Below are 17,377 nucleotides of genomic sequence, written 5' to 3' on the forward strand. Positions count from 1 at the left end.
TTCCATGGCGACCTTTTTTTTTTTTACTCGCGGGCATTTTTCAGCATGTTGAAAAATACGTCGCGACCTAGCTGAGGCCTCGAGTACACGAGGACTACCCTCGAGCATGAAGGAGAGTTACAAAGACCTCCTAGGACCTCGTGTCGACCATGCTGCGAGTATGAGTCGAGGGCAAACTCTTCTAAACTCGCCAATTAGGTCGCAGCAATGGGACATCCCCTTTACCCACGATCCACTAACACCCAACTGACTCCTGGTTATGGAATCCTCATCCATTAGTCTTCACTGTCCCCTCAATTTCCATGCCTTCATTTCTCCTATGGTACAATGTTGTGAACTGCATTCCTTCAAGAGTAATCAACCCCATCAGTCTCCTGCAGCGAGTACAGGTTTGAGAGTCCTTGCAAGTCCCGGTCTTACACGACCCTACCCAGTTACGGATCTGGCTGCAGGATAGTTACCTCCGGGAATGCACAATCCGAGAAACCACAGCCTCCCTTATTCTCCACAGCTGTTTAATCAGTCTCAGATACTCTGTGTCTGAGCTTGAGCTTGTCCATGTCAAGTTTATGTCATATAAAAATTAAAGTGAGGCACAGACCCAATGAAAAGGTTACACAAAAAAGCTGGAGAAACTCAGCGGGTGCAGCAGCATCTATGGAGAGAGAAGAGGAGAACTTCTTCAAGGTAGGCATATCTTGAAGAGATAACGCAGTGAAGTATACACAGTGTTTAAGAAGGAACTGCAGATGCTGGAGTCCATAGATGCTGCTGCACCCGCTGAGTTTCTCCAGCTTTTTTGTGTAACCTTCGATTCTCCAGCATCTGCAGTTCCTTCTTAAACACGGCCCAATGAAAATCTTGCTTGGAGCAACATTACATAGATACAAAGTCACAGAGAGGTACAGCATGGAAACAGGCCCTTAGTCCCCAAAAGTCCACACTGGCCATCAACTACCCATTTACACTATTTTTTATTCTCCTTGCATTCTTGTCAATTGCCCCAAGATCTGTAATTCACCTACACACTATAGGCAATTTACAATGGCCAATTGACCTATTAACCTGCATCTCTTTGTCTGCATGAGTTTCCTCTCATATTTCAAAGGGAGAATGTACCAACTCCATAGAGAGCACCTGAGGCAAGCATCTAACCCAAGTTTCTGGCATTGTAAGGCAACAGTTCTGCCAGTTTACTGGAATCCCTCATCTGAAGATACATCCTACTTTTGGATCAGCAGGACATGTTTATTTACATAATGCTCCAACATACCATAACAATTGTAGACAATAGGTTTCAGCTGTATTTCCACAAAATGAAATAAATTTCCCAGTTTCTTTTTTATAATATTATTCCTACCTTAATAATACTACCTCCATTTTGTCTTAACCCACCTTCACAATTTAAACAAAAATTTGAAACATAGAAAATAGGTGCATGAGGCCCATTTGGCCCTTCGAGCCAGCACGGCCATTCATTGTGATCATGGCTGATCGTCCCCAATCAATAACCCGTGCCTGCAGTCTCCCCATATCCCTTGATCCCACTAGCCCCTAGAGCTCCATCTAACTCTCTCTTAAATCCATCCAGTGATTTGGCCTCCACTGCCCTCTGTGGCAAGGAATTCCACAAATTCACAACTCTCTGGGTGAAAAAGATTTTTCTCACCTCAGTCTTAAATGCCCTCCCCTTTATTCTAAGACTGTGGCCCCTGGTTTTGGATTCACCCAAAATTGGGAACATTTTTCCTGCATCTAGCTTGTCCAGTCCTTTAATAATGTTACATGTTTCTATAAGATCCCCCTCATCCTTCTAAACTCCAGTGAATACAAGCCTAGTCTTTTCAATCTTTCCTCATATGACAGTCCCACCATCCCAGGGATCAATCACATGAACACTGCCTCAATCACAAGGATGTCCTTCATCATATTAGACCAAAACTGTACCCAATACTCCAGATGTGGTCTTACCAGAGCCCTATACAACCGCGGAAGAACCTCTCTACTATACCGAAATCCTCTTGTTATGAAGGCCAACATTCCATTAGCTTGGGTTTGGGTATACATTATCAATTTAATATATGCTTAATTTCTATGATTTATAATACAGAGTTCCTTCAATTTGTGAAAGGTTTACATCCTAGGTAAATGCTGCATGCAACAAGACCTCGTAATTCAAAGTGTTTTCCATTAGTTTCAATGTAAAAACCCTGGATCTGTTCCACAGCTCAATAATTTTGGTGAAAAACACCCAAATACTTAAAAATGGATCAATCCAACACAAAATACTGGTTTAATAACTCAAAGAATAAAACATGTTGATAATGTGCCCTGTCAGAGCACTCACCAAGTGAAACATTGAAGATGTCTCTCTTTCTCATCACTACTGCCCTCCCCAATCTCAGCTCTGGCCATCTCAGTCCCTACTGATCCTTTAATTTTTCCCTTTTGCGCAATTTCGCAGACTTGAAGTCCCGTCATTAGGTCTCTAGTACAGATTTAAAAAATCACTTATCTATCAGCCTAATGTTTATGCTACTGTCCTTGAAAATGTCACAGTACATCAAGCCAGTATTTATTTGGGCTTCTTGTGCATTCCATTCAGATTGCAAAACTTGTCAGGGTTGAAGTTGCATTTTTTAAATGGTGAATCACATGGGTCCAAAAGTGGCATTGGTGAAATCCTTGAGAATGGGGGGGGGGGGGGGGGGGGGGGGGGGGGAGGAGAAACATAGCATTTGATACGAGTCATTTGTAACCTAGGAAATCCAAGTACTGTGTTTTTTTTAATGGACCTAAAATAATCGCATTTGAAATACTCATTTACAAATAAATTGTTCATTGTCAAATTGTTCATATCCAAATGTAATGATCTGAAGCTTCATGTTGCTCCAGAAAACCAGCCTGCTTCACTTAACTTAAATAATGCTCCCAAGGAGCGAACTAGCATTGGAAACAACCTGCTGAGATTACACAGGGGTAAACTATTTACATCAAACAGAGCATTGGTTTAAAAAAAATCATGCAACTTTTCAGCACACTCAGGAACATGTTTAATGTGCTTTTCAAGGTATTTGTTTGATTATAATGCTTGGAAATAACCCATATTCCGTCAAATTTCCAGCAATTCAAATATTTGAATTGTTTACTTACCTTTTTCTGCAAGACGACAACTTTACGTTCTTTAACTTCCATCATGTCCTTGATATCATGAACCTCTCCAGCTAGGGTCCCCTTCTCTTCAACCATCTCTTGCATCTGCTTAGACTTCTTATTCAACATGCTTTCCTTCTCTTCAAGGCGTAGACGCAATGCATCCACCTGGAAGAAATGAACCAGTGAGATCAGTGTTTCTCTCATCCGCTTATCATAAAAGGCACTGCACAGTGCTAAGTAGTTACTGTCAAAACTATGAAAATTGAGCAACAGGATTTTGCAGATTTGCCTCAAATTCCGTCTTTTAATCTTTTGCATAGAATATCCTTTTTAATTGGTTTAAAACAAAATTTTCAATGCATTGCAAGATATCTAATATCTTTATACTTTCTATTTCTCGCCATACTTGCTTAGTACATCGCCCATCATGCGCTGATATCATGCCCACACCTATAACCAAGTACAAAGGACTTCAAATGCATCGGAACAAGATTTAGTTTTCCTACCCACCTCCCATTAAGCCAAACCAAGTCACACATTTAATATTGATTAAATAATAATAATAATAATTTTATTTATAGAGCACTTTAAAAACAAACATAGCTGCAACAAAGTGCTGTACATCACTAATCATTGACAAAAAAGTTAATACACACCAAAAATAACAATCAAAAGAAATAGTAGGAAAAGACATGTAAAATAAAGAAACATCAAAAACACCACAAACAGAAGCAAAGCCTCAGGCATGGTCAAAAGCCAGGGAGTACAAATGCGTTTTAACACTGGATTTGAAGATGGACAGTGAGGGGGCCTGTCTGATGTGCAGCGGCAGGGTGTTCCAGAGTGCCGGAGCAGCAACAGAGAAGGCTCTATCCCCTCTGAGCCTCCGACTAGACCTCGGTACCTCCAGGAGCAGCTGACCAGCTGACCTGAGGGACCGGGCAGGAGTGTATGGGTGGAGCAGCTCAGAGAGGTAAGGCGGGGCGAGCCCATTCAGAGATTTAAAAAGATTATTATACCTCTGCCAAGATTTTACATCCAATTCTCAAGGACTTTTCCAATTGTTCCAAACTTATTTAGTTTAGGTTTAGCAGACATGTCACAAATGTCATTTACAATAAAGCATCATTATAAATTCAAATATTTCTTCAATGGCATGTATAAATGTGGATTTCAAGCAACAGGTCGCTCGCTGATGTAATTTACCTCCTAAGAACAGCACTCATTAAAAGAGACCTTAAGGCTTGTATCCACCTCTTTTTAAAATGGCAGACAGGCAGTAAATTCTGAAAAATTACATTATCTAAAAGGGACACAGATTGACTGTAAAGATCTTTAGAAGAGAAGCCAGAAGTTCCACTTTCAAAAATTAAAAATTTTGACCAATTATCTTTATACTTTCTATCAATGAGCTGAGGGATGAGGGGGAACAGACAGACACTGGAAACACAGCCTACAAGTTCACAGGGGAGACAAAGATTTCTGTTGATGTCAGACGGGGAATTGGATAACATCATTGGATAACATTTACAAGCTTTGGAGAAAGATAAATGCACTGTTCATTCTACAACTCCAACCATTGAGGCAAAAAAATGACAAGCTGGTTGAGACATGACATGAGAATGGATCCACGTCTTTATTTATATACTTATTTCAGATAACTGTGATGTCCAATTTCTCCATAGTCTTCAACTCATGTGGCTAAAGAAGATACAAAGATCTCAGTCAAGGATCCAACAATCTTCTCTCTTGCCCCACTCAATAACTTGGGATAGATTTTTTTTCAGAGCCCAGGAACCTACCGATCTTAATGGGCCTGTCCCACTTACGCGACTTTTTCAGCGACTGCCGGCACCCGTCATAGGTCGTTGCAGGTCGCCGCCAATTTTCAACATGTTGAAAATACAGCAGCGACCAGAAAGACGCTACGACTCTTTGGGCGACTGAGGAGACTACTCACGACCATACAGGCAACACCCTGGCGATATGTCGCGGGGTGAAGCCTGTATGGTCGTGAGTAGTCGCCCAAAGAGTCGTATTTTGTTCTGGTCACCGCTGGATTTTCAACATGTCGAAAATCTTCGGCGACCTGTAACGACCTATGACAGGTGCCGGCAGTCGCCGAAAGAGTCGCGTAAGTGGGGCAGGCCCATAATAATTTTCGGGAGACCCACCAGCTCCTTCTTGATATCAACATGCTCTTGAATATCAATGTACACCTCCCTGATCTCACCATAGAAATCCCCGCATTGAAACAGCCCACTGAATCTATATGCAACAGTCAGCAGGTTTTGGCGCTATTTCTCGCCATACTTGCTTAGTACATCACCCATCATGCGCTGATATCATGCCCACACCTATAACCAAGTACAAGGACTTCAAATGCATCGGAACAAGATTTAGTTTTCCTACCCACCTCCCATTACGCCAAACCAAGTCACACATTTAATGTGGAAAAACATCTCTGTTCCGTCATTCATCAATTCTGGAACTCCCTTTCCTACAATTCTGTTGGAAAATCTTCACATTAGTAGTTCACCACCATCTACTAAAGAGGAATCAGTGATACAAGCTTTGTCAGCAATACCCAGATCCCGAAAAGTGAAGAATAAGGCTACCTTTATACAAATAAAACAGTTTCCAGAGAGAATGCAGAGAAGATATCCCACAGTGCATCTTTAACATGATCTATTTGTAATGCATTGTTATAAACAACTTGTGAATATTTCCTTAAGTATTCACATTCAACTAAAGTTGGAAATGTTGGGATAGATGAATGTCATTTGTAAACTGTCAGATATTTTACTACTCACTGTAGTGCAGCACTGGTAATTTATTGTGCAACTTTACCTCCGTTTGCAGTATGGCAGCTCTCTGTTCCTTTGCCGTAAGCGATTCTTTGAGCACCTCCACATGCTGCTTGCTGTCTGAAAATTGGTTTGCCAACATTTCAAGTTTGGTCTGCATAGCAAGTAGATCTGTCTCCTTTCTGCAAAGCTCCTGTTTCACTTGATCAACCTAGAAAATAGAAGGCACCGCTGTCAAACCATTTCATTATATCATTTTCAACCTACTTTAGCACACCGACCAGCATGCCTAACTTTCTATTCTAATCCCACTCGATTGCATTAATTTCAGATCTCTCTCTGCCCTGCTCATGCAAGTACCTTTTAGTCATCACATAAATTGCATATGCTGGAAACCACAAAAATCATCAAATTGAGCACAATCCTGTATGTTGTTTACTGTTCCTACCTCCACCACCTCCTAGGTCAGCTCATTGCAGGTACAAACTACCCTTTGTGAAAAATGTAAACCTCATACAAGGGCGGCACGGTTGCGTTGCGCTAGAGCTACTGCCTTGCGGCGCCAGAGACCCAGGTTCGATCCTGACTACGGGTGTTTGTTTGTACAGAGTTTGTACGTTCTCCCTGTGACTTGCCTGGGTTCTCTCTGAGATCTTCAGTTTCCTCCCAAATTCCAAAGATGTACAGGGTTGTAGGTTAATTAGCTTGGTGTAAATGTAAAATTGCCCCTAGTATGTGTAGGGTAGTGTTAATGTGCGAGGATCACTGATCAATGCAGACTCGGTGGGCCGAAGGGCCTGTTTCCACACTGTATCTCTAAACTAAACAATCTCCTTTATACCTCCTCCTCTCACCTTAAGCTTTCAGATGACCTAGATTTACCATAGGAAACCAAATATCTATCAACCCTACCCAAGCCTAAATTTTATACACCTCTAACATGTCACGGAGTCTCTTCTACACCAATATCCGAGTTAGCAAAAAACACATTGAATGTTGGACATGATTTTATAACCAGTTAATCATTTATCAATGTATTCTAATGGGAGAAGGGGTAAGTGGGGAAATAACAGATCAGCCATTGAAAGGTTCAGGAGTTCCAAACACTGGTTCCATCTATTTATAGTTACTGATTTCCGACATCATAATTTTTATTATAGTAATTCATTGTCACACAAGGACCATTAAGCACAAATGCAAAGCAAATCCTAGTTCACAGAAGTAGATGCTGCAATTTTCTCTTTCAAAAGCAGATAGATGGATCCAAAAGTATAAAGCCAGTTCTGATAATTTACATGAATTTTGATCATTAGTGCAATTAACAAATCACTGAAGGGAAATCTGTATATTTTAAGAGGAAATCAGTTTGCTCTATTTCATCCTCAATATTTCATGTGAAGAACAGCATGGGCCCTCGGGGCGATCCAGAAATTTCAAAAGGGAGCAAGTCCGAATTAAAGAATTTGCCCTACAAACAAGAGGAAGATACATATTCAATGCAAAAAGAGTGTTAAAAGTACGTTTGGTTCCACATTGAACAGATGTACAAGAAGGAAAAAGTGAATTGAATTTTCAATATCAGATGTTTGACAAATGTTCATTCTTATGGCAGAGACCTCGATCTGGAGAGCAGTCGCTTTTTTTCTTAGCTCTTCGGTCAGGGCCCCTTTGGAATTTAGCTCATCTTTCAGTTGTTCGACCTGGAAGAAAATTGTTACCAGTTTTAGTCATTGCATATAATGCATATCATGCAATTGATAAATATCATCAACTTTTGCAAACATATTCTGTATAGATATAAATCTACAAATGAATTCCTAAGGATATTACTCATTTGGTTTGAGCTTGCAAAATAAAAATGAAAGGCAGTGTAACTAGATATAGACCTTCTTAATGAATGTTTTTTTTGTTTTTTTTAAAAAAGGTTTGAGACCTTGATATTCTGCCTCTTGTGTAGCATTAAATAAATGGGAAATTTGTTACCTTTCAATTTTCACGTTTTCAACTCTTCCAGGCCAGAGAAGTTTTGAATATTAAGTTTTGTAAAAGAGACCAATGTCTTTAAGTTGCATGTGATTTATGTGAAATTGTGAATGGACAGACCATTCACTTTAGTTTGTTTGATTTTAACCAAGATACAAGCCAAAAAGAAATGCAGTAAAATCAAAGTTACATGGAATGAGATTTTGCACTGCAATATCAGCACTTGTAAATAGGAATCATCTGTGAGCGATAATATAACCAACGTGTAGATTGGTTATATTATCTGGAACAGAGATTATATATCTCTGGAACTCTCTGCCACAGAAGGTAGTCGAGGCCAGTTCATTGGCTATATTTAAGAGGGAGTTAGATGTGGCCCTTGTGGCTTAAGGGATCAGGTAGGTACAGGATACTGAGTTGGATGATCAGCCATGATCATATTGAATGGTGGTGCAGGCTCGAAGGGCCGAATGGCCTACTCCTGCACCTATTTTCAATGTTTCTGTGTTTCTAGATCTAACTAATGAATCAGTGGGCACTGTAGATGTGTAAACACATCAAAGTTGCAGACTCAATTTGCAAGCAATGGCTATCAGGTCATCTTAGCATGAGGGCAGTACAATGAATTCCCGTATGCTTTGACTAAAATACAGAAAGCAAGTTCACTCCAGGTCTTCCCTACTGATCACTTTCAAGTGAACCTCAGTGGAACATCATCTTAAATATCTCCTGCTAGATTTAACAAAAATGACAAGAATCAGGAAAGCAAAGAAGGCAGATAACATTTTGGATGGAAAAACTCACTCATTCAGTTAAGCACTGCTCTTTCTTCTCAAACATTCGAATTAAAAAAAAGAATTAAATCACAAAAAGCTTATGAACTGAGCAATGACAAGGAAGATCCGAGTTAGCATTAACTGCTAACCTGGAATCAGCAGATTTACAGTATTTGATACGCTTCGATTTGTAAACTCTAATGGCAAAGAAAAATAACTGTCACAAAAAAATTATTGCTAACTTGAACAATTCTTCAACGTAATCTGAGTTATATACCTTATTTTTCATAAACTTGGAATGGCTCCTGTATACTTCCATCTGTTTCATCTCTTCTTCTCTCTCCTCAGTGCTCAGTGCTCCATTTGACTTGAGCATATGTATCTCATCATCTAGATCTTGAATATTCCGCTCAAGTGAAGAAATTTTACTGTCCTATAGTTTTAGAAAGAGAAGCTGAAAATTTTCTTAATTTCTAGCCAATTCATTAATGATGTGCTGCAATGCATTGCTTTTAAAAACACACCTTTCCTCAAAATAAACGACAATATTTCTGTGTCATTTCACATTATACCAAAGATTATACAAAGCAGCACGAGTTGTGCTTGACAATTTGTGTATCTAATGCACATCAAATAACATTCTTTACTTGTCGAACGCACAAGAAAAATGATTAGGATCCTACAATCTCAGGTAACCTCTCCTGCTCCCTGATTCTTCCAACATCTTTTCCTCCCAGCATTGGAGAAAGATTGGAGATCACCCAAGATCTTGATTTTGGAACATTTCTTGCCCTCATCCGTCAGATGGTAGACGCCCAAATCCCCCAATCTCCAAACCTACCCGGCACAAAATGCTAAGTAATGGCCAACTGTACAGATGTTCAAAGTGAACATGATCATTACCCCCAGCTTCTTTCTAGCAAGACCCAAACAAGTGTTAAATATCCTATGGGCTCCCAAAATTCTCTGCCTTTGCTCGTCACCAAACCCCCAAAAAACGGCTTTCATTCCACGTTGGTGCACTCCACAGCACGTAAAAAACATAAAACAGTTTACTGCATTGGGTTCAGGAGCTGTTGGTGGGCTGTGCAATGCACAAATACAATACAAAACCGTATATATTCACAACAATCACATGATACTAAAACAATGCCGATATCCACATTTTAGTCATTAACATTGTTCCGGAACAACATGTTATTGAACTTGAAAATTAAACAAAAAATATTAGAAATATTCAGTAGATCAAGCAGTACCTGGAGAGAAAGAAACGGGGTTAATGATTGAGGGTCTTCCATTAAAACTTGTCTTTTAGTCAATATTTTTGATATTCAACATAACATTTGCAGAGACTTGTTACTAATGATTTGCAGAGACTTGTGATCTACAGCGCCCAACATAATGTTTGGGATAAAGACCTATAGCATTTAATTATTTTCCCTCTGTACTCCACAATTTGAGATTTGTAATAGAAAAAAAAAATCACATGTGGTTAAAGTGCATGTTGTCAGATTTGAATAGAGGCAATTTTTATACATTTTGGTTTCACCATGTAGAAATTACAGCAGTGTTTAAACATAGTCCCCCCATTTCAGGGCACCATAATGTTTGGGACACAGCAATGTCATGTAAATGAAAGTAGTCATGTTTATTATTTTGTTGCATATCCTTTGCATGCAATGACTGCTTGAAGTTTGCGATTCATGGACATCACCAGTTGCTGGGTGTCTTCTCTGGTGATGCTCTGCCAGGCCTGTATTACAGCCATCTTTAGCTTGTTTTGGGGGGTAGTCCTCCTCAGTTTTCCCATCAGGATATAAAAGGCATGCTCAATTGGGTTCAGATCAGGTGATTGGCCACTCAAGAATTAACCATTTTTTAGCTTTGAAAAACTCCTTTGTTACTTTTGCAGTATATTCGGAACCATTGTCTTGCTATAGAATGAACCGCTGGCCAATGTGTTTTGAGGCATTTGTTTGAACTAGAGCAGATAGGATGTGTCTATACACTTCAGAATTCAGTATGCTACTACCATCAGCAGTTGTATCACCAATGAAGATAAGTGAGCCAGTACATTCAGCAGCCACTCATGCCCAGGCCATAACACCCCCACCACTGTGTTTCACAGATGAGGTGATATGCTTTGGATCTTGGGCAGTTCATTCTCTCCTCCATACTTTGCTCTTGCCATCACTCTATGTTAATCTTCGTCTCATATGTCCACAAGACCTTTTTCCAGAACTGTGGTTGCTGTTGTAAGTACTTCTTGGCAAACTGTAACCTGGCCATCCTATTTTTGCAGCTAACCAGTAGTTTGCATCTTGCAGTGTAGCCTCTGTTTTTCTGTTCACAGTGGTCATTGACAAATCCACACCTGACTCCTGAAGAGTGTTTCTGATCTGTCGGACAGGGGTTTAGGGATTTTTCTTTATTATAGAGATAATTCTTCTGTCATCAGCTGTGGAGGTCTTCCTTGGCCTGCCAGTCCCTTTGCGATTCGTAAGCTCACCAGTGTTCTCTTTCTTCTTAATGATGTTCCAAACAGTTGATTTTGGTAAGCCTACGGTTTGGCTGATGTTTCTAACCGTTTTATTCTTGTTTCTCAGTCTCACAATGGCTTATTTGACTTTCATTGGCACAACCTTGGTCCTCATGTTGATAAACAGCAATAACAGTTTCCAAAGGTGATGGAAAGACTGGAGGAAAGACTAGATGCTGAGATCTCTCTTATACCTAGATCAAGGAGACAATTAAACACACCTGCGCAAATGCCTGTGAAGCCATGTGTCCCAAACATTATGGTGCCCTGAATGGGGGGGGGGGGGGGGGGGGACTATGTATAAACACACCTGTAATTTCTACATGGTGAAACCAAAATGTATAAAAATACCCTTTAATAAAATCTGACAATGTGCATTTTAACCACTTGTGATTTTTTTCTATTACAAATCTCAAATTGTAGAGTACAGAGGCAGATAAATAAATGACGGGTCTTTGTCCCAAACATTATGGAGGGCACTGTATACACAAAAAAAATCTAATTTACCTTCATTTCAACAACAGTTTGTAAGGCCTTCGTCTTGGCAGAGTCTGGAGCCACTTCGCATCTCCGCTGAATATCCTGCGAAAATCAATTCAGGGTGTAATCAAATCAATAAGGCAAACCTCCCAAAAAGATGCCCCTTTCATAGTTTTAGTTCCCTTGAGATATTCTTTCAAATTTAAGATATTCTATCTCTACCTGCACAAGTTTCAGATTGTTAATTATATGCCTGAGACATTGTATTTCAAGACTTCTTCAGTGTTTAAAATCATGATGTCTAAAATGTTACTGACAAATCGCAGGTTTAACAATGCATCCCCATGATTCACTGGTTCTTTATTTCTCTGTTGTGTTGTTGTACCAATGTGCCAGTAAAGATGCCACATGAAAGAATATCATTGTTCTGCTTCTAGTGCATATGTCAATAAAACATTCTTGACTCTCTCTTCTTTAGCACAGTTAATTATGTCATGGGACTGAATACTGCTGCTATTGTGTAGCAGCAAGTCATTTATTTATACAATTAATGTTTTGACCAACAATTTAATGGGATCTGGCAACTAGTACAGAACGTGGACCTCTGCCAAGTTCAAACTCTTTGCAAATCAAAAATGAGAAGTGTGTAAAAAAGATTAAGATGTCAAAGTGGATTAAGAATGGATAAAGCATTTGAGGATGACAACCAAATTACAGAAAAGCACCAATAATCAAGCATGATTGGGACTTGTGCTGCCAGACTTTGTTTTCTATATTATTAGATATGATTCCTATTAATGCCCAGGTAATTTTATTTTTTTAACTTACTACTTAAAAAAAAAGACACCATAGGGTGATAGATTTCCAACTCGAGCCAGTTAACCTTAAATACAGTAAATGGAACCCCACTGAGTTCAAATGAATGTTAAATGGTGAGCCGAATGCTGAGCCACTCAGTTTTATGACAAGCCAGATAACAGAATAGTAGGAATTTACTGTATCACCTTCCCACTTTTTCCAGGCAGAAGAATGTAGGAAATGGAAACAGAGCCCTTTTGGCCCCTCCTATCTATACTGTCATTTAATACCACCGTGGTTCATCTTTTATTGCCTCACTCTCCTGCATTACCCCAATCCATCAAATCCCTGAAATATCCTAAAATCTATCGGTCTCCTTAAAAGAATCAGCTACCAAATGTTCACAGCTCTCGTGAGTAGGGAATTTCAAAGATTCACTATCTTCTGGATGGTTTAAAACAAACATTTTTGCCCTAAATAACTGACCACTTATTTTGAGACTTCGACCTCTCATTCCAAACACCCAAGCCAGGGGGAACAACTTTATATCTCCCCTGTTAAGCCCCATATATTTCAAATTAGATAATTTATTATTCTTTCATATTCCTGAGCACGAGCCCAGCCCGATTAATCTATGTTCCAACTAGTCTATTGTAAATATTTATTTTTGGCAAGGTGGTCCGATACGCTCACAGTATATTAGGTGCTGTCGCAACCCAGGGCCTTGTATAATTGCAAGAAGATTCTTTACTCTCACTAAAACCATTATATGTCAAAATAGTGGTTGCCTTCCTAATTTGAAATTACCAATGTATTCAATATTGATTTTTGAGTTCACAAAAGCACACTTATCCAAGAGAAATCAACGAGAGCAAAACCTTTTGAGAAATGGGCAAACTTAACTTGATCAATGTACTGAAATTAGAAACAGAAACTATTGTCCTTTTGTAAAAAGTCCCAAGAAATCATTGGAATATGTAAGCAAAATGTCTGCCTAATATATCACCCAAAAGGGTGGCATTTCCAGAATCTCTAAAACAACCTAACAGGTATTAGAGGCAAAGATAGGCACAAAATGCTGGAGTAATTCAGCAGGACAGACCCTTCTCAACGCAAAATATCACCCATTCCATCTCTCTAGAGATGCTGCCTGTCCTGCTGAGTTACTCCAGCATTTTGTGTCTATCTTCGGTTTAACCAGCATCTGCAGTTCCTTCCTACACACTATGTATTAGAGGCAATTGTTTTGCAATTTGAATCCAAAATATAGTGATCTAGAGGCAAGTAGTTCATTATACATGTAAGTTGACAACCAATAGTTTTATACCGTTGGATAGTACTTCATGATGTTCCATAATTTAAATCATTTATTTCATAAACTTACCAATATTAGCAACACATGATGACAAATATCAGAGTGATACTGTAGTGGATGACAGCTGTGGACAATTTCTCAACTAAGGTTTCAGATAGCTTTGAAAGTGAAAATCTTAGTTGGATTTACATCTCAGCTGACAATTACTCAAATGTATTAAGTGTCAGGAACTAGATTTGGAAACGTTTCCTTCCAATACAACATATTAAATGTGCACGCATATTAAATGTAAAGACAATGTATATTTAACACGGCTTGAAGGAATTTTCAATATTAAGTTCATTATATATCAAATAGTACAAAATAACTTTTACTTCTCTTAGCTGATGATTTTCTTTATCTTTTTGATCAAGGATGTTTTCTAACTGGTTCACAAGCATCTCTGCTTCAGCTAGTCGCCTTATTCGCTCATGGTCCTCTTCTGTCACCTTTGAGGAAAGTCCTTTGCTCTGTAACATTTCCAGGAGTTTTTTAATTGACTCATCGCGGGCACTAAGGGTTTGTTTCTGAGTCTCAATGCGCAACTCCATTTCCTCCAAAGTCTTGCGCAATAGGAATAGCTCCTTCGCCTGACGTTCATGTTCAGTGTGAAGATGATGGAAATTCTCCTCAGTCAACTCAATGACAAATGGTTCACTGGTTCGGATGCTGTTGTCCTGCTGAAGGAGTTGGTTCAGATCCCGCTGGATTCGGAGTTCATCCTGCAATGCTTGAATAGTCATTTGAAGGTGCTGTAACCCAGAAAGAAATAATTGCTTAATTTACAATTAAATAAAAAAACAATCTTTACCTAAAATAACTCACCAAAATAATGATTTATACAGAGCAAAATCATGGCTAGGTGATTAGTCTAAACGCGCTTTTCCGAACACTGGAATCTGGTTTGGCAACAACTCAACCTGGCATAATGGGATGAAATTAAGTGAAATACTTTTTGATTACTTAAAAAAAGATGACTCCACTGCAAATCATCTGCCTCCGCTAATGTGCCAGCAGGACAGTCAGATACTGCATTTGGACAGCTGTAGTTGAATAAAAGCTTGAATTACATTTATTGGAACAGTCTCACTCATTCCAGGCAAGTATTTCCAACAGATAATCACTGATATAATATTGGAAAATACATTCCGTTTGTGAATTCAAGGTTACTTTACAAAATGACAATCAATTTATATTAAAAGCAATTTCACCACACATGCACTGCAGCTTCAATACAGAGTCAATGGCAGACAAAGTAAATATTGAAGAAATCAATTATCCTCTTATTTTTTATTTGTAACATCACCATAATCTCAGAGGTGACCAAAAACATTGTCTTGTTGGAACTGACAGTGCCGTGGGAGGACCGTCTGGAGGAGGCCCACGAGAGGAAGAAGACCAAGTACGAAGAGCTGGTCATTGCCTGCCATAAGCAGCGCTGGAAGGCAAGGTGGATGCCCATCGAGGTTGGCTGCAGAGGTTTTGCAGGGCAATCGCTCTACAAAGACTTGAGTGCACTGGGCATCAACGAAATGGAGAGGAGAAGAGCCATCAAGAACACCACAGAGGCAGCGGAGAAGGCCTCGAGATGGCTCTGGATTAGGAGAGGAGGTCCATGGGGAGGAGCAAATGCCACTTGTACACGTCGTGGTCTGATCAAACATGGCTGGGTCGCCTGGGTGAGGGTGTCTGATGTTGAAAGACCCGAAACACCCAATGACCCCAGGTTACATCATAGATGATTGTGTTCAGGAACATCAATAGATGTATTTTTTATCAACCCAACTATACCAAAACATAGACATTAAGGTTCAGCTCTTCAAGGTTGAGTCAGAAGTTATTAATCTGCAAACATTATACACATTATAGTGGAAGGTATAGTGTTAAGGTGATAGGGACAAAGTTTTAAAGGACATTTGGGTCCCTTGAAGACAGAAACAGGAGAATTTATTATGGGGAACAAGGAAATGGCAGATGAGTTGAACAGGTAATTTGGATATTTCATCACTAAGAAAGATGCGAACAATCTCCCAGATGTACTTGTGGGCAGAAGACCTAGCGTGACGGAGGAACTGAAGGAAATTCACATTAGGCAGGAAATGGTGTTGGGTAGACTGATGGGACTGAATCCCCAGGGCCTGATGATCTGCATCCCAGGATACTTAAGGAAGTGGCTCTAGAAATCATGGATGCATTGGTGATCATTTTCCAATGTTCTATAGATTCAGGATCAGTTACTGTGGATTGGAGGGTAGCTAATATATTATCCTTTTTTTTTTTTTTTTTTTTTTTAAGAAAGGAGGGAGAGAGAAAACAGGAAATTATAGACCAGTTAGTCTGACATCGGTGGTGGCAAGATGCTGGAATCAATTATAAAAGACGACATTTGGATACCAGTAACATGATCGGTCTGAGTCAGCATGGATTTACGAAAGGGAAATCATGCTTGACTGATCTTCTGGAATTTTTTGAGGATGTAACTAGGAAAATGGACAAGGGAGAGCCAGTGGATGTGGTGTACCTGGACTTTCAGAAAGCCTTCGATAAGGTGCCACATAGGAGATTAGTGGGAAAAATTAGGGCACATGTTATTGGGGGTAGGATACTGACATGGATAGAAAATTGGTTGGCAGACAAGAAACAAAGAGTAGGGATTAACAGGTCTCTTTCAGAATGGCAGGCAGTGACTAGTGGGGTACCTCAAGGCTCGGTGCTGGGACCACAGCTATTTACAATATACATTAATGATTTAGATGAAGGGATTAAGAGTAACATTAGCAAATTTGCAGATGACACAAAGCTGGGTGGCAGTGTGAACTATGAGGAGGATGCGGGGCGACTTGGACAGGTTGGGTGAGTGGGCAGATGCAGTTTAATGTGGATAAATGTAAAGTTATCCACTTTGGTGGCAAGCACAGGAAGGTAGATTATTATCTGAATGGTATCAAGTTATGAAAAGGGGAAGTACAATGAGATCTGGTGTACATGTTCATCAGTCACTGAAAGTAAGCATGCAGATACAGCAGGCAGTGAAGAAAGCTAATAGCATGTTGGCCTTCATAATAAGAGTAGTTGATTATAGGAGCAGAGGTCCTTCTACAATTGTACAAGGCCCTATTGAGACCACACTTGGAGTATTGTGTGCAATTTTGGTCTCCAAGTTTGAGGAAGGACATTCTTGGTATTGAGGGAGTGCAGCGGTTCATGAGGTTAATTCCCGGGATGGCAGGACTGTCATATGTTGAAAAAATTGAGTGACTGGGCTTGTATACACTGGAACTTAAAGGATGACAGGAAAAACATATAAGATTATTAAGGGATTGGACATGTTGGAGCCAGGAAACATGTTCCTGATGTTCGGGGAGTCCAGAACCAGGCGCCACAGTTTAAGAAGGTTACACAAAAAAGCTGGAGAAACTCAGCGGGTGCAGCAGCATCTATGGAGCGAAGGAAATAGGCAACGTTTCGGGCCGAAACCCTTCTT

The 17,377-nt window shown here is 39.7% G+C and overlaps 1 protein-coding gene across 1 annotated transcript in view; it reads right to left on the minus strand.

Annotated features, from left to right (window-relative positions):
• erc1b (ELKS/RAB6-interacting/CAST family member 1b) overlaps window positions 1–17,377 on the minus strand; it is a 394,538-nt gene that overhangs the window by 356,230 nt on the left and 20,931 nt on the right. The window contains exons 3-8 of the mRNA XM_055650144.1: window positions 14,229–14,645; window positions 11,769–11,843; window positions 9,000–9,155; window positions 7,580–7,663; window positions 6,007–6,174; window positions 3,154–3,321 (exon numbers count right to left, since the gene is read on the minus strand). Coding sequence (XP_055506119.1) covers window positions 3,154–3,321; window positions 6,007–6,174; window positions 7,580–7,663; window positions 9,000–9,155; window positions 11,769–11,843; window positions 14,229–14,645 — 1,068 coding nt within the window. The remainder of the gene's footprint in view (window positions 1–3,153; window positions 3,322–6,006; window positions 6,175–7,579; window positions 7,664–8,999; window positions 9,156–11,768; window positions 11,844–14,228; window positions 14,646–17,377) is intronic.

This window comes from Leucoraja erinacea, chromosome 19, assembly GCF_028641065.1.
Source record: "Leucoraja erinacea ecotype New England chromosome 19, Leri_hhj_1, whole genome shotgun sequence".
NCBI classification, from domain to species: domain Eukaryota; kingdom Metazoa; phylum Chordata; class Chondrichthyes; order Rajiformes; family Rajidae; genus Leucoraja; species Leucoraja erinaceus.